Source organism: Chamaea fasciata, unplaced genomic scaffold (assembly GCF_029207755.1).
Source record: "Chamaea fasciata isolate MVZ Bird 193981 ecotype frontalis unplaced genomic scaffold, bChaFas1.0.hap1 SCAF_7, whole genome shotgun sequence".
Lineage (NCBI taxonomy): Eukaryota > Metazoa > Chordata > Aves > Passeriformes > Sylviidae > Chamaea > Chamaea fasciata.
Window position 1 is genome coordinate 53,215,210 of NW_027094092.1, and position 21,818 is coordinate 53,237,027.

The 21,818-nt window shown below is 39.5% G+C and overlaps 1 protein-coding gene across 6 annotated transcripts in view; it reads left to right on the plus strand.

Annotated features, from left to right (window-relative positions):
* Positions 1-21,818, plus strand: part of KLC1 (kinesin light chain 1) — a 49,273-nt gene that overhangs the window by 16,781 nt on the left and 10,674 nt on the right. For 4 of the 6 annotated variants that reach the window (XM_066188895.1, XM_066188897.1, XM_066188898.1 and 1 more), the window contains exons 2-13: positions 198-459; positions 7,754-7,984; positions 10,009-10,087; positions 11,988-12,213; positions 12,730-12,817; positions 13,461-13,562; positions 14,189-14,362; positions 14,504-14,603; positions 15,466-15,515; positions 15,604-15,671; positions 17,045-17,153; positions 19,192-19,326. In XM_066188895.1, coding sequence (XP_066044992.1) covers positions 199-459; positions 7,754-7,984; positions 10,009-10,087; positions 11,988-12,213; positions 12,730-12,817; positions 13,461-13,562; positions 14,189-14,362; positions 14,504-14,603; positions 15,466-15,515; positions 15,604-15,671; positions 17,045-17,153; positions 19,192-19,326 — 1,623 coding nt within the window. In that variant the 5' untranslated portion in view covers position 198. Of the gene's footprint in view, positions 1-197; positions 460-7,753; positions 7,985-10,008; positions 10,088-11,987; positions 12,214-12,729; positions 12,818-13,460; positions 13,563-14,188; positions 14,363-14,503; positions 14,604-15,465; positions 15,516-15,603; positions 15,672-17,044; positions 17,154-19,191; positions 19,354-21,818 lie in introns of all 6 variants that reach the window. The other 2 variants (XM_066188894.1, XM_066188896.1) reach the window with 1 other exon arrangement.

The following is a 21,818-nucleotide window of genomic DNA, read 5'->3' on the forward strand; positions in this document are numbered from 1 at the left end:
CAATGCGTGTTAAGTTAAATCTAGAAATAGAAACTGGAAAACTTGAAACTGTTCAAACGCAGGACATGAAACATTATAAAAGTTGTGCACAAATATAGTTGCATTCTCATTGTACATTTCAGACTTTATTCACTTACAGAGTTATATGCTTGTTTTATTTTTCCTTTTGTATTAACTAGCATGCTCTTCCATTTCAGAATGTATGAAAACATGTCCACAATGGTGTATTTAAAGGAAGAGAAGTTGGAGAAGCTTACTCAAGATGAAATCATTGCCAAAACTAAGCAAGTGATTAATGGACTAGAGGCACTGAAGAATGAACACAATTCAATTTTACAGAGCTTACTTGAAACCCTGAAATGTTTGAAGAAAGATGATGAAACTAATCTGGTTGAAGAAAAATCAAACATGATTCGAAAGTCACTGGAAATGCTCGAGCTTGGCCTTAGTGAAGCACAGGTAAAGTTGTGGTAAAAATTAAGCATTTCAGACGTTTCTCTGCAGATGTTAGTAATATGCTGGGACATTTACATTTTTCTTGGATATTAAAGACAAAAGGTGCTGTAATTAATAGAGGTAGTTACTGTCCATCGTGTGCTGTGTTTCAGAACTAATCGTGTTCAGTGTTAAAGCACTGAAACTCATGACTGGGCTCCACTTGTCATCAGTGAGACACTTAACATTTTCTGTTTAGACTTTTCCACATCACGCATTAGGCAGGTAATGTTCAAGCAGCTCAAGGACTGAGCAGTGGCATTTTAACTCTAAATGATGGCATAGGAAGGTCTCAAACAAGCACATGTATAATAAATGAATTTGCTCCAGCCTTTGAGCTTTGGTGTAGCCTTAAATTCATGTTTATATTCCTCTGACTCAGATTTTTTATAGTAGCACATGATCACAGAATGTGTAGGTTGGAAGAGACCTTCAAGATCATCAAGTCCAACCCAGCCCTAACACCTCAACTAGGTCATGGTATCAAGTGCCACATCCAGTTTCCTTTTAAGCACATCCAGGGATGGTGATTCCACCACCTCCCCGGGCAGACTATTCCAGTATTTAATCACTCTTTCTGTGAAAAACTTCTTCCTAATATCTAACTTATATTTCCCTTAACGCAGCTTGAGATTGTGTCCTCTCATTCTGTCAGATGCTGCCTGGAGAAAGAGACCAACCCCCAGCTGTCTACAACTACCCTTCAGGAAGTTGTAGAGAGTGATAAGGTCACCTCTGAGTCTCCTTTTCTCCAGGCTAAACAACCCCAGATCCCTCAGTCGTTCTTCATATGGCTTGTTTTCCAAGTCCTTCACCAACTTTGTTGCCCTTCTCTGGACACGTTCAAGCATCTCAACATCCTTCCTAAACTGAGGGGATCAGAACTGGACACAGCACTCAAGGTGCGGCCTCACCAGTGCCCAGCACAGGGGAAGAATGACCTCCCTGCTTCTGCTGGCCACACCATTCCTGATACAGGCCAGGATGCCATTGGTCCTCTTGGCCACCTGGGCACACTGTTGGCTCTTGTTCAGCCAGCTGCTGACCAGAACCCCCAGGTCCCTTTCGTCCTGGGCACTGTCCAGCCACACTGTCCCCAGCCTATAATGCTGCAGGGGGTTATTGTGGCCAAAGTGAAGGACTCAACATTTGGACTCTTTAAGCTTCATTTTGTTGGACTCTGCCTTTGACCCAACCGTTCCAGATCTCTCTGCAGAGCCATCCTGTCTTCCAAGCAGTCGACACACGCTCCCAGCTTAGTGTCATGTGCAAATTTACTAATGAAGCATTCGGTACCCTCATCCATGTCATCAGTGAAAATATTGAACAGAGCTGGTCCCAGCACAGACCCCTGAGGAACACAACTGGTGACTGGCCGCCAGCTGGATACAGCACCATTCACCACTCTCTGGGCCCAGCCATCCAGCCAGTTCCTAACCCAGCAAAGAGTGCTCCTGTCCAAGCCCCAGGCTGCCAGCTTTTCCAGGAGTGTGCTGTGGGAGACAGTGTCAAAAGCCTTGCTAAAGTCCAAATAGGCAACATCCACAGCCCTTCCTGCATCCACCAGGCAGGTCACCTGGTCATAAAAGGAGATCAGGTTGGTCAAACATGACCTACCTCTCCTAAACCCATGCTGGCTGGGCCTGAGACCCTGGCCACCCTGTAGGTGCTGCATGATGACACTCAGTATAAACTGTTTCATTATCTTGCCAGGTACTGGGGTCAGACTGACTGGTCTATAATTACTGGGATCCTCCTTCCTACCCTTTTTGTGAATGGGTGTCACACTGGCCAGTTTCCAATCTTCTGGGACCTCACCAGTGAGCCAGGACTGATTGTAAATGATGGAGAGTGGCTTCGCAAGCTCATCTGCCAGCTCCCTCATCACCCTGGGATGGATCCCATCTGGGCCCATAGATTTATGAGTGTCCAAGCATCTCAGCAGTTCTCTGACTGCCTCCTCTTGGATAATGGGGGGATCATTCTGTTCCCTGACACCATCTACCAGACCAGGAGGACAGTTGTCCTGTAGGCAAGTTGTCTTCCCACTGAAAACTGAGGCAAAGAAGGCATTAAGCACTTCTGCCTTCTCCTCATGAGCAGTTACTAAGTTCCCTTCCTTATCCAATAGAGAGCAAAGGTTAGCCTTACCTTTCCTTTTACCATTAATGTATTTATAGAAACACTTTTTATTGTCCTTTACAGAAGTCGCCATTTTGAGCTCAAATTGAGCTTTGGCCTCCCTAATTTTTTTCCTACATTCTCTAGCAGCCCCCTTAAATACTTCCTGAGGGACCTGGCCCTCCTTCCAAAAACAATACATCCTCTTTTTATACCTGAGTTCATCCAAAACCTCCTTGCTTATCCAGGCTGGGCGTTTGCCTCGTCGACTGGTCTTCCAGCACACAGGGACAGTCTGTTCCTGTGCCCTCAAAAACTGTTTCGAAGAGCACCCAGCTTTCCTGAACTCCTTTGTTTTTAAGGGCTTCTTCCCAGGGAACTCTCTGAATAAGTCTTTTAAAAAGACCAAAGTTTGGCCTCCGGAAGTCCAATGTAAAAGTCTTATTAATGTACCTCCTGACTTCACCAATTATGGAGAACTCTATAATTTCGTGATCGCTCTGCCCCAGTCGTCTTCCAACCACTACATCTCCCACCAGCCCATCTCTGTTTGTGAACAACAGATCCAACATAGTCTCTCTCCTGGTGAGATCACCTACCAGCTGTGACAAAAAGTTATCATCCATGCATTCTAAAAATTTCCTGGACTGTCTCTTTCCTGCTGTATTAAGTTCCCAGCAGATGTCTGGCAGGTTGAAGTCACCCACAAGAACAAGGGCTGATGATCCTGAAACAGTCTCCAGCTGCTTGTAGAATAAATTGTCCACCTCTTCCTCCTGGTTGGGTGAATGATAACAGACTCCCAGTACGATGTCAGCCTTGTTGGCTCTCCCCTTAATTCTCACCCATAGGCATTCAACTCCATCTTCGTTAGTTTCAATATCTATGGAGTCAAAAACCTTCTTAATATAAAGGGCCACTCCTCCACCTCTTCTCCCTTTCCTGTCTCTTCTGAAGAGCTTGTAGCCATCCAGTGCAGTGCTCCAACTATGTGAGTCATCCCACCACGTTTCTGTGATGGCGATTACATCATAGCTTTGCTGTTGCACCATGACCTCCAGCTCTTCCTGTTTGTTTCCCATGCTGCGTGCATTGGTATACATGCTCTTCAGCTGGGCTAATGATTTCACCCCTAACTCAGGCTTAGCACCCTTGGGCCTGCTTCCAGGCAGCCCGGTTGCATCAGTTGCATCCCCTTCCCCCTTCAAACCTAGTTTAAAGCCCTCTCAACGAGGTCTGCCAGCTCCTGAACCAAGAACCTTCTACCCTTAACAGAGAGATGTATCCCATCTGGTTCCAACAGAGCAGGTGCCGTGAAAGTTGCGCCGTGATCAAATAATCCAAAATTTTGTTGATGTCATCAACCTTCAAGCCACTTGTTAATGATGTGAGTTCTCCAATTTCTTCCATCATTTTTCTCTGTCACCAGAGGGACTGAGCAGAACACTACCTGGGTCCCTGTCTTATCAACCACATGACCCAATGCCCTAAAGTCCCTTTTAATTGCCTTGACACTCCTCTTTTCGATCTCATCACTGCCAGCCTGGAGTATCAGCAGTGGGTAATAATCAGTGGGCTGAATCAACCCAGGAAGTCTCTTAGTAATATCTTTTATCCAGGCCCTAGGGAGGCAGCAGACTTCCCTGTGGGATGGATCCGGGTGACATATGGGGCCCTCTGTTTCCTTCAGAAGGGAGTCTCCTACTACAATTACCCTTGTTTTCTTCTTGATGTTAGAGGTGGAGATTCGTCTTACAGATGAATCCAAATAGGGAGGCTCACTGGGCAGATAATGTCCCTCTAAATCATTCAGCTGGTTCTCTAGAGCCAGGGCCTCATATCTATTCTGAAGTGGCACCTGGCTGGGAGATAGCGGTTGGGAGAAGTTTTTATTATTACCTCCCCGAGCAGGGACCCTTTTCCATTCCCCTTCATCTAGCGGGTGCTCTTCTATTGCCTGGGAGTGGGAGTCATGCAAGTCCTCTGAGTCCAGATGGGCATCCCTTAAAGATGGAAGGGCTGAACTACACCAGTCTATTTCCCTTTCACTTTCCCTGATACTCCTTAATCGTTCAACTTCCTCCCTAAGCTCAGCCACCAGTGAAAGAAGGTCGTTCACTTGCTCACACCTCAGGCACGCCTCCTTCACATTATCCCCTGAAACAACTGATAAGCTCAAACACTCTGGGCAGGGATAGGTCTGTACAGACGCATCCTTTCTGGAGGGCTCCACTTGCTCACATGCACTAATATTAACAGCAGTTTTTGACCATGTTGAAACCTTTACTAACAGAAACCACAAGACCAAACAGCCAGTAGAAAAACCTCGAACAACACAACACACAGTACTCCTTGCCAGCAAGAGACTAGCAACCCTGCCTGCTTGCCCTGTTTGCCTGCTCCTGTTCGCCGCGCTCCGGGTCGCCGCCCTGCCTACAGACCTCTTATAATGGGCCGCTCATCAATGCAGGGAGCTCTTAGAGCTTAAGAATCTCTAATGTTTCCTGAACATTTTACTAAACCAAAATAGAAACTGAAGGCATTTTAAAGTTTAAGACCTACGTACAGAATCTGAACAACTTTGACTGGTGCATTAAAGTGAGGACTCTGAGATAATTTCTATGGACTGTTAGTCAACGAAGATGCCATCTGAAGAGAAGTGAAAAGTTGCATGTTTATTGGGTTTTCAGGACTATATTTACAGTACAACTTCATGATATTTTGTACTGAGTCAAAAACCTGAAACGATGTGATGTGACAGTCCTCACTGTAAAATGGCAGAGTGTTTGCAAGTGAGTTGAAAATGCCAATGAGTTAGTTCTACATTAATAGGCTTTCTGTTGGTCTATAACTGTGCTCAGACTTCTCTTCTGGATCAGGCTATTATTGTGTGGTGGTCTGGAAGTTGTGTGCATTGGATCGTGGGGAATTGAGAGTGAGAGAAGGAAATGTGGGTTATCAGGGGAATGTAGAAGCCTTGGACAGACTGTCGGGCCTTAGTGTAAGTACACACTTTGATGCCTTGTGCAGGAGGAAAATGCTAGAAGATACATGGAGTAAAATTGCAGTAGTTGAGTTCCTTTAATGGTTGTAGAAGATGTGCAAATGAATGAGTAACTTCTGTGTAGTATTAGGACTCTGAAAAGCTAGTTCTGATTCTTAGCTCTGATCAGGAGCCTCAGATGCAGATGTTCTTGCCTTGCTTGCCTCACATGGTACTTTGTGAACTGTGGTGGTGAGGAGCCAAGAAGTCTGCATTTGCTGCCTTTGTTAGGCAGCCAATTCCACTTCAGACTGCTGCTCTCAGACCTGATATGGTTACTCTTCCTGAATGCTTTGAGTTGTAACAATGTAGTATTTTTTAAATTTAAGATACAGAAATAAATGGTTTTTGTGGCATGCATGTAGGTCTAGTGATGTGTTATTTCCATGAAAATGAAACTAACTTTGCTGAAGAAGTAATCAGACTTTTCATTCAGATAATTGTAGTGAGTAGGACTACAAAATATTTTAGTTGCCATTGTAGCTTGTTCAGTGTTTGAATATGTTGACCCTGTTATCCCAATTTTCCTAAATGTGCTTTCTCATTATATAAATGCCACTGTTTGAATTGACCAAGTGATTAAAAATATTAGAACAGTTTTTAATATGTAAATAGATAGGTGGAAGTCTGGAGTTTTGGACTGGTGTTGGGAAATTATACCTGGAGTTTTCCTTACTTGTATAGGAAAAATTAGTTTCTAAAGGCCTAATGAATATTTTGACACCTGAAATTTCGGCTAAGGAGACCGTCTGTTTCACACAAAATACTTAGTTTAAAACCACTTAAAGATAACTTTGTTTTTTAAAAAAAACATGAAACTGAGGAGATGAAATACTAGTAACTTGGGGATGTCTAACTGATTTAAAAGATATGTACTCTCACCAGTGGTCCAGTCTTGCAAGGTGTGCATCCTGAGACTGCTGCCAGCTGTTCTACATGTGTCAGTGGGAGATTGCATAAACAGTGAAGGGAGAATATCTTCTGCTGGTAGTGTTTGGCTTTCACTTAATAAGCTCCTTTTTCATTTAACTTTGCTCAGCAAAAATACCCCAGTCCAAGTAAGCTGCTTTTATGGGTGTTCTATTTTTTGTCCTTACTGTGACTGTGCTTGAAAGTCTGCACACTCAAGCTTATGATTAGTAATATAAAGTGCATCTATAAATTGTGTGTTCAGTTACACATTCAGATCTCAGTCAAATAAGTGTCCCTTTGAAGTATTACCATTATGCTGAGGTGTTCATCTTTAGGAGCTGTAAGCGTGTATCCAAATCCTTTTTTTGTCTGGAAGGTGCTAAATTAGAACTCTGTGTTAGTTTTTAGGTTATTTTTGTGATCCTCCAAGCTGAAAGTATTACTGCTCCATTTTATGTTAGTGGAACAAAGATTTCCAGTTCAGTAATCTAGTTCAAATTTTTCATGTATTTTAAGATTATATTTAATGTTCAGGGAATTCTGAAACAATTTTAACTTCTGATAGCGTCATGGAAAACAATTATTTAGTAAAGAGTTCCTCTAGGTTGGCACTCCAACAAGGGAAGAATATGGACCTGTTGGAGCAAGTCCAGAGGAGGCACAATGCGACAATCAAGGGGCTGGAGCCCCTCTGCTCTGGAGACTGGCTGAGAGAGGTGGAGAAGAGAAGGCTGCAGGGCATGGAAGGGGTTACAAGTGAGCTGGAGAGGAACTTTTCAAAGATCATGTAGTTATAGGACAAGGCAGAATGGCTTCAAACTGAAAGAAAGCAGGTTTAGGTTGGATTTATGAAGAAATTCTTCCCTATGAGGGTGGTGAGGTAGTGGAACAGGTGTCCTATCCCTGGAAGTGTTCAAGGCTAGGTTGGATGGGGCTTTGAGCAAGGCGGAAGGGGGCTGGAAAGAGATGATCGTAGAAGCCCCTTCCAACCCAAATCATTCTGTGATTCTAAATGGTTAAAAGGTTTAGAGGAGAAGTGAGAACTGTATCTAAAAAGAAGAGAAATGGGAATGTTTACCAGATTTCACAGCTGGCAGAGGTTTAAATAATGAAAGCCTTGTATGTTATGAACAGGACTGCCTTCTAGGGGAAGTATGTCATGTGACACATTCTGCTTTTCAGGTAATGATGGCCTTGTCAAATCACTTAAATGCAGTGGAATCAGAGAAGCAGAAATTGCGGGCTCAGGTTCGCCGGCTATGCCAGGAGAATCAGTGGCTCCGGGATGAACTTGCCAATACACAGCAGAAGCTACAGAAAAGTGAGCAGTCTGTGGCTCAGCTGGAGGAAGAAAAGAAACATCTAGAATTCATGAATCAATTAAAAAAATACGACGATGATATTTCACCATCAGTAAGTTCTTGCCGAGTGAAACAGTAAAAGCACCTTACGTTTACATGTGTTGTCATCTGACCGTTTAACAAGAAATAACAGATACATTTTATTTGTCCCTAACATGTATTTGTCATTAAAATACTGCCTTGTTACTAGTGTCACATAGTTTGCAGAAAGATTCTGAGAGCTCATTCTTATTTTAAGAGAGTATATATTTTACTGTCTGTAGATAATAAAATATATTCTCTCATGAGGAACAAAATTGATGAATACTCATTTAGTATCATGTAAGCTTAAAAATGTGAAGAACTGGACCAAAGCAAAAAATGTCGCTTCAATAAACTCAGCAGTTAAAATAAGTGAGAAATCTAAGCTGTCAGACATTTTAAATACCTAGAGGACTTGTCTTATTTTGACTGCAGGAAAAATACTTAATTTTTGTCTTGTGAAATCAGTGTATAACTTTTGTATCTGTTGAGAATACACAAGGATGTTACTGCATCCCCTTTCAGGACCATCTGCCAGACACTGATCATCTGCATGTATTCAAGCCTGTTGTGTTATGTATTCTTTGATTCAGAGAGAAAATGGGCACAACTTTAATTTACAGAAGGAGCTTATTACTTTAAAAGACTTCTGATTTATTTGCCCTTCATTTTATTATTTTATTTTGCTTCCCTAGATTAGGCGGCACTGAAGAGAAGGATCTCATTTTGTGTGTTCAAGCCTTCTCAGTGGTGTCTTGGAAAGTGCAGTTTTTCATAACTTAAGTATTTCAGCAATTTTAATGGTTGAAAATGGGTGTGTTATAGTCATGCTTAACTGACTGCTTGACAATTCTTTTTTAACATATTGTACGTGGTGAGAGTTGTTTTGATTAGTTGCACCTGGAATTTTTCATAGTTGTTCCATGACTTGGTATTTGTAGATGAGTTTGCCAGTGAAGCCTGTTCAGAAAAGGGGCAGCAGAGGAAATATTGGGGTTTTGATGTGCTGTATTGTCAGACCGTAATCTGCCGATGGATTAAATAGCTCCATTTTTTGAAATTTAATTAACAAATAGAGTCCAAGTAAGCCAAGCATCTTTATAGTTTTACTAGCCATATGGACAGTCTGTTTCTAGCCTTGGAAATAGTTGTATAGACTCAGTATGAAGTTGGAATCAAAATTAAGAGTACGAACTTCCCATCTGAGATGCAATCTCATCAATTTGCTGGTTTTACGGTGCCCTTGCTCTGCCATCACTGAATTTGAATGTCGGTAGGAGTTGGCTTTTTCTCATCTGTGAAAAAAGGTGTTGAATGGAGAACCAGAAAAATAAGAATGTGTTCTGCCTCTGGGTTTTCTCCTTACTGAGCTCATATTTTCTGAGAACTTCAGCTATTTATATTGTGTAGGCTCAACATTTAGGAAGCAGGACTAAGGAATAATCTGTCTCTTTGTTTCACATTTGAAATGATCTTTGGATGCTTAAAATCAATTTACACTGATGCAGAAATTAATATGGTTCCAGATGGAGACTATTGGAGATGAACTTCCTTTCAAGTGTTCTTGTTTTGTTTGGTTTGGTTTTTTGATTCTTGAACTTTACAGATTATAATTGCAAAATCTTTTTATTTGTACAGAAGTTAAGTACTCAGAAACTGAGGTCTCCTTATTTCTCTCCCTTGCCTAACTATGACTGTGTTTATGACTATAAAAGGTACCCTGGGCAATTCTGTACTGAGTAGGGCTTACTCTTCATTGGGTACTTTCATGAGACCTAATGCCTCTGTGAGAATGGCAAATGTGTTCTTGTGTGTTTAAATTGAGACTGAAATCTAGGAGACCTCATTTCTATTCCTGGCCCTTCTGAAGGTGTCCTGTATTGTTTTGGGACAGAGTGTGTAAATATATTAAAATACAGCACCTTTCTAAAACTTCAGTGAGAAATGTTATTCTTGTCAATTCTGAATGTGGGGTTTTCTTCTGACATTGCTGATTAACTGGAGTGTCCTCTTATGCCTTAGATTTAATTTTTTGGGTTTGGGGTTGTTCTGTAGGAGGATAAAGATACGGATTCCACCAAAGAGCCTTTGGATGATCTATTTCCCAATGATGAAGATGACCAAGGACAAGGAAGTAAGTATTTCAGGTTATACTGTTGGTGTGTTTCTGCAGTGCAGAATATAAAGTTGCTCTTTACAAAAATAGATCCATGCTTGGGCACCTCTGGGACACAGTTGGAGTGGTGAATGCCTCTCCTAGGATAAGGAATCCAATCACTGATACACATTCTGTACATTGGTATGTACAGAACTGGGGCTTAGGTTTTTTAAAAGAGTTTACTGCCTGCTGTAAAGCTCTTCAGACTGATTTAAATTCAGAATTTGTCCCGTTTTCTTTCTTTGGGGCCTCGGAATGGTTAGTTGCAAGCGACTGAGGCAGATTCTGATCAGATAGTGAATTCTCTTAATGACCTTTTTAATGATCTGATTCGATATTCTTGTGGCAGGTTTCAGTATGAAATCTTCTTCATATAGTCTTTTGTCCTTTGCTAAGGTTGTCTGCATTCGTTTTAATACTAATTATGGAAGTATTGTTTGTCTTCAGGTGACCAGGGCTGAGGCATGTGCAGTGGAACTTGATGTAGATGTTTGATAGTGATTGAAAAAAGCTCTTGGTAGAGAAGTAAGCTCTGCTTAGTGGAATGTGTTTTTTGTATGTGTATAAATATAGAATATGTGGATGTTGTGTCCCAGTGTACTGGGAGCGGAATGGTTCTTACAAGACAAGTGACTTGAGGGAAAAAGTCTGAAAGCACCCACCATTGCAATCAACAGTTTCAAATTTCCTTTATGAGCCTGCATGCAAGGTACACTGCATTCTTGTCAGTGTAATAAAGCTATCCACAGCCAGCACTGAAGGGAAGACTTGTAGAGTTTACAGTAGGTCAGTGTTGATCATGAACTCCTTCCTAACTCATCCTTGCTTCCCTAGAATTTTGTAGTAGGAAGGTTGAGAGGCAAAGCTCCCTTACTTGGCTTTACAAAAGGCAAAGTTGACATGTCAGTGATTTCTCTGACCTTCCAAAAAATGCTGAAATGCTTCCAAGTTGAAATGCTTCAGTGCTGTGGCAGGCAGTGGCTCTGAGTAGAGGCTTGGACTTGTGTGATTCCACTGACATAAAAATGCTCCTGCTTTCTGTGAGAGTGGTTTTTGATTAATAGAAAGGAGAGAATAAAGTCAGACTCTTGGCTGGAGCCCGTATCTTGTGCCTTCTCTAGAGTTTAATGAAAATGAATAAGAGGGGATATTCCAAATGCCAGAAATTGGTCAGGTGGAGAGAAAAGGGGTAGTACATTTTGAGGGGCAGTGGGAGAGTGAGGGTTGCAACAACCAAAGGTTAGGAGCTACTGGAAAATAAGTGGCTAAGCTTGAGAGTTAGTGAGTAAAACTTAAAGGTTGACTTTGACTCAGGGCATTTTGTCTTGCAGCTGTTATTTCTGGCATCCAAAGTGTTTCAGTCCTTTATGTGCTAACCTTAAGGGCTCCTTGGCAAAGCAAGGGAAGGGAAACAAAAGGGAAACAAAAAAAAATCTGTATGTTCAGAGAAGAAGAATAAAGGAAAAAGTTTTTCTGCTGGTATTCAGCTTATCTATGTTAGTGTTCCTTTCATATGAAAACAGCCATATTTGTCAGTGCAAAATTATGATATAATCTTGAGAATGTTAATGGTTTGCTGGGACGAAATAGTTTCCTGCTTTCTTCATTGCTTTATTGCATTTGACCCTTTGAGCTACTAGAATTGTAAAAATAACAGTAACACAATACTGGACAGGATATTTATAATCAAACAGACACATTTCCACTGTCACTGTTCAAGGCAGCCTGACTGCTGTGAAGAATGTTCTAGTGATAATTCTGTGTATTGAAGAAATAAAATTCAGTGAGTCTCATTTGGTGCCACGGAGCACTCATGTGAGATGTTTTATTTACAGTCATCTTTTACACAAGCTGAAATTTTATGGTTTTCTTTCAGTTCAACAGCAGCATAGCAGTGCAGCAGCTGCTGCCCAGCAAGGTGGCTACGAAATTCCAGCAAGATTACGGACCCTACATAATCTTGTTATCCAGTACGCTTCCCAAGGTAGATATGAGGTGGCTGTGCCTCTCTGTAAACAAGCTCTTGAAGATCTGGAGAAGACTTCGGGTCATGACCATCCTGATGTTGCCACTATGTTGAACATACTTGCTTTGGTGTACAGGTTTGTATATTGACATAGATAAATACCAGTGAAATAAATACTTAGTATCTGGCTACAACCTTTTAATGTTCAGACTAGAATTTTTTTCCTGTTATATTTTTTAAAAATTATTATTAAAACCCTCAAGAAGTCCCTAAAATATTTGTATGTCTCCCTCCATTTAAAAGTAAAACAAGTTGCTGTTTTTTTGCCTGTACTACCTTTGCTTTGGGAACGAAGTTGGTTTTGATTTTTTTTTTTCCCCTACTGAGGGGGCGTGTCTTGATTATTCACCTCAAGGTAATCTAGAGGTAGAAATTGGACATCAGTGTAGAAATAGTACATGCTCAGTACAGTCCTCAACTAGCAAACTATTTACAGTTACAGGCTTCAGGGTTCTACTTCCTAATTCATGAATATATTCTCAATTATTCTTCTTTTGTAGTAGCATCTTTAGGTCAATAGTGAATTCAGCTTAATTTTTATGATTTTTCATTCCTGAATCCCCAGTGTTAATTACATCTCTTTACAATTCAGAGACCAGAACAAATACAAAGATGCAGCAAATCTCCTGAATGATGCCTTGGCCATCCGTGAGAAGACTTTGGGCAAAGATCATCCAGCGGTTTGTAGACAAGCAATATCATAATTTTAGTTTGGTTTTCTCTGAACTTTTTTTCAACTAATTCTAATATCAAACTCAACAGGGAAGGTTTTAAGACTTGGCTTGTCTTTAAACACTACAGGTAGGAGGCCACATTATATTCAGTGCTGTTTCACCATAAATAATTTGTCCATACTTGATTTTGGGTTGCCTGGATTTTCTGTGGGAAATCAATTTGTGAAGAAAAATATTAATTTGCTTACTGAAATCACTTTATTATACTCAGTTTGAAGGGGCACTTTTTTACTGCTGCCTGTAAATAAAATGTAAATCAAGCTTTTGCAAAATTCATGTGGTACTTTTGTGGCCTGTGGGATGCAGGGCAGCTCAAAGTATAGATGTATAGAGAGGTACCTCTGTAAGAGAAGAATATGTGAAGATGTGTGCACTAAATGACATTTCCACAAAGGCAGCAAAATTATTTCATGATTTAGGTTTTTCTTTCCTCTCTTTTGTATGCATGCATTTAGTAATTATTTCTTCACTTGCAATTTTCAAGAGGTCTCTCCTGTGCATGGAAAATTTGATCACATCAGTGCCTTGCAGATGTGTTCATTTGTATCAGCAGATTTCAGTGTACTTAATGTTTCTCTGCTGTTGACAGGTGGCAGCAACTCTTAACAATCTTGCAGTACTTTATGGTAAACGGGGAAAGTACAAAGAAGCAGAACCGTTGTGTAAGCGAGCTCTGGAGATCAGAGAAAAGGTATGAGTGACAAATACAGAGCCTCTGAAGGGACTTTGTGAAGGAGAAAACAAAGTTAAACGCTTACTTTATTACGCTTTGGTTGGGTAGATCCGCCAGATAAATCCCAGAGTTAACAATGCCTAGCAGTTAGGTGTGTCTGAAATTCAAAACAGTAGGAAATTCCAGTAGTGCACGGAATTGTTGGAGCACTCTGGGTACATGCTAAATTCTGTGTTTTCTGAGAAACCTTATTTGCCTTTTTCTTCCCCTTTGATAGCTAAATAGTCTTTGATTTGACAAGAACATTGGAATTAAAAAATGAAACTTAGCTAAAAGTTTTAAGTTGGTTATCCTCTATGGGGATATTAATTTTAGTCCATAAGACTGCATCTTCAGGTTTATATAATACTCTCCATATAATGTTGTTTTACTGCTTACTTTGTTCCTCATGGATTGTTCTGCATCATTCTCAGTTTGCGATAGAATTGAGTCATTTTTGTGTCTTTGAAATGCAGCTTTTGCTTTTGTTATCCTTATGTTGAATTGAGGAGGAATAAAACTAACAGGATGTTTCTAAATGATTTATTTCTGTTAATAAATGTGATGATTAGAGGATGTTTTAATACTGTGTATTTCATTTTCAGGTCCTGGGGAAAGATCACCCTGATGTTGCCAAGCAATTAAATAACTTGGCTTTGCTATGCCAGAACCAGGGTAAATACGAGGAGGTTGAATATTACTATCAGAGGGCACTTGAAATCTACCAAACTAAGCTGGGGCCAGACGATCCAAATGTTGCAAAAACAAAGAACAATCTGGTAAGCCTTTCCCAAAGTAGACCTGAGACAAAATTTCTCATTAATTGAAATGCAATTTTATCCAAAATGTATTGTATTTCTGATTTATAAAGATAAATAAAGCAGTGTGCTGATACCTTTTGGGGGGTATTTTGTTTTTAGGCATCCTGCTATCTAAAACAGGGCAAGTTTAAGCAAGCGGAAACTTTATACAAAGAGATTCTTACTCGCGCTCATGAACGGGAGTTTGGCTCTGTAGATGGTAAGAAACTGAGTCCCTAGATTTAAATTTATGTTTTATTTTTGTAGTTATGAAATAAAATTTGCAGGAAGTCAGTAGTGTCCTGATTAAAATTGTTGTCTGCTTTAGGTGGACTTAAAAGGTGAGCTGATAGATGTGTTGGAAGTACATTCATCGTAAGAGAGCTTTTAGATACAGCGGCAAACAGTTGGTTCACAAACATGAGGTAGACTTAGTGGGTTCATGTTTTATGGATTTTGTTTCTTGCATAATTTATCTTACACCCCACTGAACCCAATTCTGGTATTTTTATAGAGGCAGAAAAATGTACATCACTTTTCAGTAACAGAAAAAAGTCAATGCAGGATTTTTAGTGACATAAATAAAGACATTGTTAATGCAAGCCCTCCATTAACACATTTAAAGCATGGAGAAAATACCTTTAAATTGAAATTACACTGTACATTGAAGTCATGAGCATTTTATAAACTAAAAATCCCAGTAAAGAATTTTCATTGCATTCCATGACAGTAGCACATTCACCACTTAGTAGATGTCAAAGTATTTGCTAGGATAAAAGAAAGAAATTCATGTTTTTTAGCACAGAACGAGACACATGACAAATGGGTGGCAGTATATACTGACTTCAAAGCTTCTCAGAAGTAACTGTTTCTACGTTCGGATAAGAAAAAGAGACGGAACTGTAAAAATGTAAAAGAGGTGCATGTTTTATTTATCTGCTGCATGTAGTATGGACAGTAAGGTTTTTTTGCAGCAATAGTATAATTCCATGGTTTGCTGCTTCATTTCAGAGTGGTGAAAATCAAACAATCAATACCTTGTAGTTTTGTTCTTCTATCAAATACTTTTCTTGTTTCACCAGATGAAAATAAGCCTATCTGGATGCATGCAGAAGAGAGGGAAGAATGCAAAGTAAGACCATTGCCGCAAATTGTTTTTGGAGCTTATACTTGTTTAAGTTGCAAATCAGATTTTTTTCTCAATGATACCTTTGTTCTAGGGAAAGCAAAAAGATGGCACATCTTTTGGAGAATATGGTGGCTGGTACAAAGCTTGCAAAGTTGACAGGTGAGTAATTTCTTTACAGGACAAACAACTCATTAATACTTAGTGTCTCAGATGAAAGCATTTTTTAAAATGAAAGCAAAGCAACTCCTTGGTTAGGACTATAAAAATTAAAGTGTTAAAAATTCCAGGCCCAAGATTGGTTTTCAGGAATACAGCAACAGTTTTCAAGTTCTGAGGCTGCTTTTACTCGAGGCTGGTTAGATCCAGTAAGTGACGTAAAATTGCACCAGTTGTGTTCTTGGCAGTCCTTCAGGTGGCAGCACAGGTCACCTTTCCTTCTATACCACTGCTTGGCACCACTTTGCCCTCCCTGCCCCTGCACGGCCTCTGGAGAGGACAAAAAATGAGACTGCAAATAACTGCACGTTTAGTTACCCAGCTGGCACAAGAAAACAAAGCTAAACTGCCACAACTAAGCATTATTTGAGTTTCTCAGTGTTCAAGGATATAGTTGTGTGAATGACCGTGTATACGTTTAAGTGAAATAAGAGAAGCGAGGACTTCAACTTGGATTATATTGGTGAATATTTTTTTGTTTGCTCTGATTTTGTTCCATTACTGCAACTTTTTTACCATGTAGGGGGTGCAGTGTATGAAAAAACCTGCAACTAGTACTGATAGTGAGGGTTTTTTGTTTATTGAGTATTTGAATGCTCATGTTTAACAAGCATCAGAGCCTTTGTACTGTTGAAATCTCACTTATTCCTCCATCCTGAATTCTGTGTGCAGTACATTTGGTTGGTTTGTTTTTCATGTACTTGTTCATTCTAATGCATGAGAAAATCTTTTATCTGTTGTTACTGGAGCAAAACTTCACTCAAAAACAGTGTGACTGAGCTAATTTTGTGCCATTGAAACAAAAATGTCTTGTTGGAGTGTGAGACTTGTTAATGAAATGGGCAATTTTTTTTGTTGTTGTTGTTCATGGTTTGAATGCACAGAAACTGCAAATAGGTGTTAAGTAAAAGCTGATGAAAGAAACTGTTAATTACTTTTGTGACTAACACATACTACAGCAGTGGTCTCTCTATGCATGAATAAGCATATTTTTTTGGAAGCTGCACAATTATTCAGTCGGATACACTCATCTAGAGCTAAATTTTCACCTTGAGGTGCAGCTAAGGAGCACAAGGTTTCAGCATGCCAGTTTCAGGGATGTTGGCTAGTCACAGGGTGAGACGCTGATACACTTTGAAAGGGGTCAGCAGGTTATTGTGAGTACATGAAGTACAGTGTAGTGTATTCCAGGTGTGAATGACTTACTACAAAAATATGATGAACACTGTATTAATTTAAGCTTTTATTAGTGAATTGAGAAGAGTTTACTGTGTAAGTATGTATTTTACATAGTTATTTTTCTTTTCTTTCAATAGTCCAACAGTAACAACTACTTTAAAGAACCTTGGGGCACTTTACAGACGACAGGGCAAATTTGAAGCTGCTGAAACATTAGAAGAGGCAGCAATGAGATCTCGTAAACAGGCAAGTACGAAAAATTCACCTTAGTGATGTTTTTGCATCGGGGTCATGCAGATTTTCAACTTCAGGTATGCAGAATGTAGAAAATTTCAGTGCCTGATCACCCTCTAATTTCAGACTGAACTGCTGATAAACTGATACATCTTAACACTTGCAGTTCAGTTAATTGTTAGGGCAGTGGCACCATGTGCTGGGGACATGATTCAAACTGGGGGTGAAATTCTGTGGAAGATGAAAAGGCAGGAAACATTGTGTTGGCCAGCAGTCCTCAGTTGGCTGCTTGTCCTGGGAAACAGACTGTAGCTGGATGAAAATGGGGAGCTTCTGCTGGAAATCTCCTTTGTCAATTGTGCTGTTCTATTTTTAATAAGGAGCTATCAGACTTACAAATGTTCAGTTTCTGCATACAACTGACTAACTAACAGAAACCTTTTGTTACTTTTGTAAACTAATGGGATAGATATTACAGTTTCAGTGGAGTCTTTCTTTCCATGTGCTCTCTTTGTGCTCTCAGATCTACTGTTCAAGTAACCCTTTCTCCCTTCTCTTAGAATGTAGAAGAGAGTTTGGGTTTGTTGGAGGTTTATTGGTTTTGGTTTTTTCTCTCCCTTTTGAGAGGTTTGCTACAATGTCTTATGAAAGTGTCTAAGACTAGACAAGAAAACATGGGTTGTCAGTTGGTGTTAAAATGGAAAGTAAAGTAAGGAAATACAAGTGAACAAACAACATGAAAGCTCAATTTTAATTTCATTTTTTTATATGAGAATAAATAAGACTTATTTTTTTCAGAATTTTTTTCATTTTAGAATCTTGCTGCTGACTCTATTTTTAAGGAAGCTTCAGAATTTCATTGTGCATCATGTACCACCTATACCATTAATCCATATTATATGGCAGTATGCACCCCTAGATTTAGATGTGTAGGAGTCAGTGCTGTGTTACAGCAGCATTTTACACTGCCTTTTTATTCTGGGTCATTCAAGTAATGCTCTTCACTTAGGGAAACTAGAACTCAGCTGGTCTGGGTCAATTCACTTTGATCCATGAACACTTCTTGTTCCCATATAACTGGGAACAAGTTACATGGGAACAAGAAGCTCCGTGCCATTAAACCAGCTTTCATTCTTATTCATGCATTTTTAAGAACTTTAGCATCCTTTTCACTTTCTGCATTGTGGTTGGCTTTATGGATTTGCCGCACACATCCCTGCTGCATTTGCTGCTAGTGCTGTACTGTAGAAAATGCAGAATATTTTGTAAAGTAGAAGGCATTCATCTGGGATCTCTTCCTGTCAGCAAATACTGGTTATGATATGAAGTAGGTTTATTATAAAGAAGACAAAACTGAAAATAAATGTGATGTGAATTTTAATATTTTCTAGTTTCTATGTTAAAGATTTTGCCTTTAGTGCAGGGTTTTCATAGAAGGTACTTTAGCACTTCTAAGATATTTAAAGGATTATTTGATAGTTGATAGGCGTGCTTTAACACAAAGTAAACATATTGACCATATATATAGTATGTTTATTACAAGTTTGTATTCTATGTCATTTCTTTCTGAAGGAAAATTTTATTAATGCCAAGTGTTCCATGTCAGTATTTTTAAGTAACACAACCTGTTTCTGAGGTATTAGATACTCAGACACATCTCCAAAGGCAGGTGAAAACTGCGCCATGTGTTGGGTGGAGAACTTCAGAGCTACATTGATGGTTCATGGTCTATAAATTGCTTAAATATTTAGCTGGTTGCCAGATTGCTTCGGGTAAGTGACACAAACACCACGAGGCTTAGACAAGCGATACAAAAGGAAGAAAAGAATGGCAAGTCAGTGAATTCTCACACTGCCAAACTATCCACTTCATGCTGTGTTGATCCTTGCAATTTAGAAAGGGCAACTCAGCTGCTCTCTGAAAGCAGGATTGGACTGATGGAATTGTGGGTTGATTTTACTTCTTGCTGGGCGCAGTTGTAGCGTGTGAGTTGTAGATTAACAGAGTTTGTAACAAGATAAAGCCTATTCCCATTCTATCAAATTCTCAGGGTCTTGACAATGTTCACAAACAGAGAGTGGCCGAGGTGCTGAATGACCCTGAGAACATGGAGAAGCGGCGGAGCAGGGAGAGCCTCAACGTGGATGTGGTAAAGTACGAGAGTGGCCCTGATGGCGGCGAGGAAGTGAGTATGAGCGTTGAGTGGAACGGGGTAAGTACAGTACACAGTTGGAGAGAATAGCCTAGGAAATCATCACCTAATAACCAGCCTGCTGTGCTTTCAGGAGTTGATCTGCCTTGTATTTTGTAATTTTGCAGAATCAATTAAGAAATGAAGAATAACGTTTTGTCTGTCATAATGCTAAAAAAGTCATAATATTTTAAAATTTTAAGACATCCTTTCTGTTGCTGTCCTGAATGGTGACATTTCTGCAAGAGTCCCAAGCAGTTGTTTTTAAGGCTAAGTTGTGTAATGCTGATTGAGTGTCCTGGTTGTGGTCTGGTGTATAATTGCTTGTCAGTGGTTTGTTTTTACTGGTAGAAATATTCTGGCAATTAACTCACTTTTGCTTTTTTCCTTTTGGTGCCATATTTGCTTGTAATTTAAATGTTTATTTAAAAATACTCCATCAGTTGGAATCACAAAAAAAATTTGCTATGGAAATATACTGAGTGTTAGCAGTTTCAGAGTAAATTAAAATGACCAGTCTAACACTGAAACAATTCTAATCTCCTTACCCAGCTTGCTGGGAAAAGGAACACAGCTTTTCAAGCTGCTATACAATCCATTTTAAGAGGCAGTGCCATCGCATAACAGTGTGATGGTGACTTCATGACTTTCCCATATTAAAATCTGTCTGGAACCAGGGCTTGTTCCTATTTTTTTCCCATGTATTGGCTTCACTGTGCTACACCGATTGTCATAAAGTAAAAACATATATATTTTATATATATGTATATATAAAATATGTGGTTCCATGTGCATTTTTCTAACCATTGTTTTCCTTTCATTTGAAGGGCAGTGTCGGCTTTCAGTTATTACCTGGCTTATGTAGTTTGCTTCTGTCACTAGCTTTCTTCCCATGCTTTATCCCATTGCTGGTAATGGGGTACATATTGCACTCCTAACTAACTCCTAGCTGCAGTTCTGCTGAAAATACTCTCTTAGATTATAAAAGTGATGTTGCTTTTGCTGTATGGGAGGGGAAGTAGCCTACTTTGCAATATTGAGTGTTCTGAAGCTTCATTTCTCTTACAATAGCAATCTTTTTCTCCTAATCTTTTTGTGAGCCACATGAGACAAAGCTTAGTGCTCCAAAGAAGCCTTGAGAAAACACGCAGTGCTTTAGTCCTAAAGGAGAATGTACTTTCCATCTTTGCTTTTGTCTCTTTATTACTGTTTTCTTGGCATTGGTGTTCTCAGTGCCAAGACAGTCAATCAGCATCTATTGTGAATTAATATTGCATTATTAATAAAGCCAAAGTCAGATTGAATAACTCTCTTTTTAATTCTCATTTTGCCCATTCAGCATTAGAACTGTGTACTGTACTCCTCCCTTAATTTTCGCTATAACTTTGCATGACTGTATGTTCTAAATGGATTAAACTTTTTTCTGTTATTGACATCAATGCATGCAGGGTTTGGATGGAAAGGACCTTCTGGGGAAAAGCAATAGACAGTATTTCTAGGTCAATATTTGAATAAAACTCAGTGATAAAATTTGCTGGTCTGAAAAATTAAATTTTGACATCTCAGGGTAAGCAAACTTCATTTTTAGTGTGCTCAAGTGGCATTGCTTCATTCTCATCTTCGTTATTTCTTTTTTCCTCCTCTCAAGGGAAGGTATTTTGTATTACATGTTCTACATGAAGTGGGCAACTCTCTCTCCCTCCCCCCTGCAAGTGTTTCTATCTCAGTGATGTTCTTCCCTCTTCTTTATATTGTGTAGTTTTTTTTACCTTTGTGTGTTCCCTCCAGACAAAATAACTCTGATCCATAAAGTGTAGTAGAATCTTTCATTTGTGTCTGCAGAGCCTGAAGAGGCCTGCCTTTTCCATTTAAATTCTTCTGAAGTGGTCAAGCTGACTCTGTGTCTGAGAGAATAGATGGAGTATGCAAGGGGACAAACTCAACAAAAAAATTATGTCAGAAGATGTAATTAAGGGCCTTCCATATGTAACGTAATCCATATTAAGCATTGTAGACTTTGATGTAATGTCTTACACTCTTACAAAAGAACGGAGATAACTGTTGAAGTAAATCTTCCAGTAACAATTAAAACAGACACATTTAAGTGAGGTGTTATAGTGCATCTTTACATGTCACTTGGGAAGTTCATGACTTAAAGTGAACAGAAGATACTTGAAAATGCAAGGAAATACTTGGTCTTAAGAATGTAAGGTGGGAAGGCCAAGATTTGCATTCCTTACTGTACTTTTATATAAAAAATAACAGTGAGTACCTGTAACTGGCATTTTTTTTTTTACTGATCTCGCAGCCTGCTACAGGACAGATGAAAATCTTTGTGCTACTTATTATAACCTTTTTAGTGTGAGGAATTATCTTCTCATGCTTTAAGCCATATGCTTGAGAGAGACAGGTTTTTGGGCATGTAAATCCACTTCCAGGTGTGAAGGGAAAACTATGGATTTTACTACCATAGATAAGAGTTACTC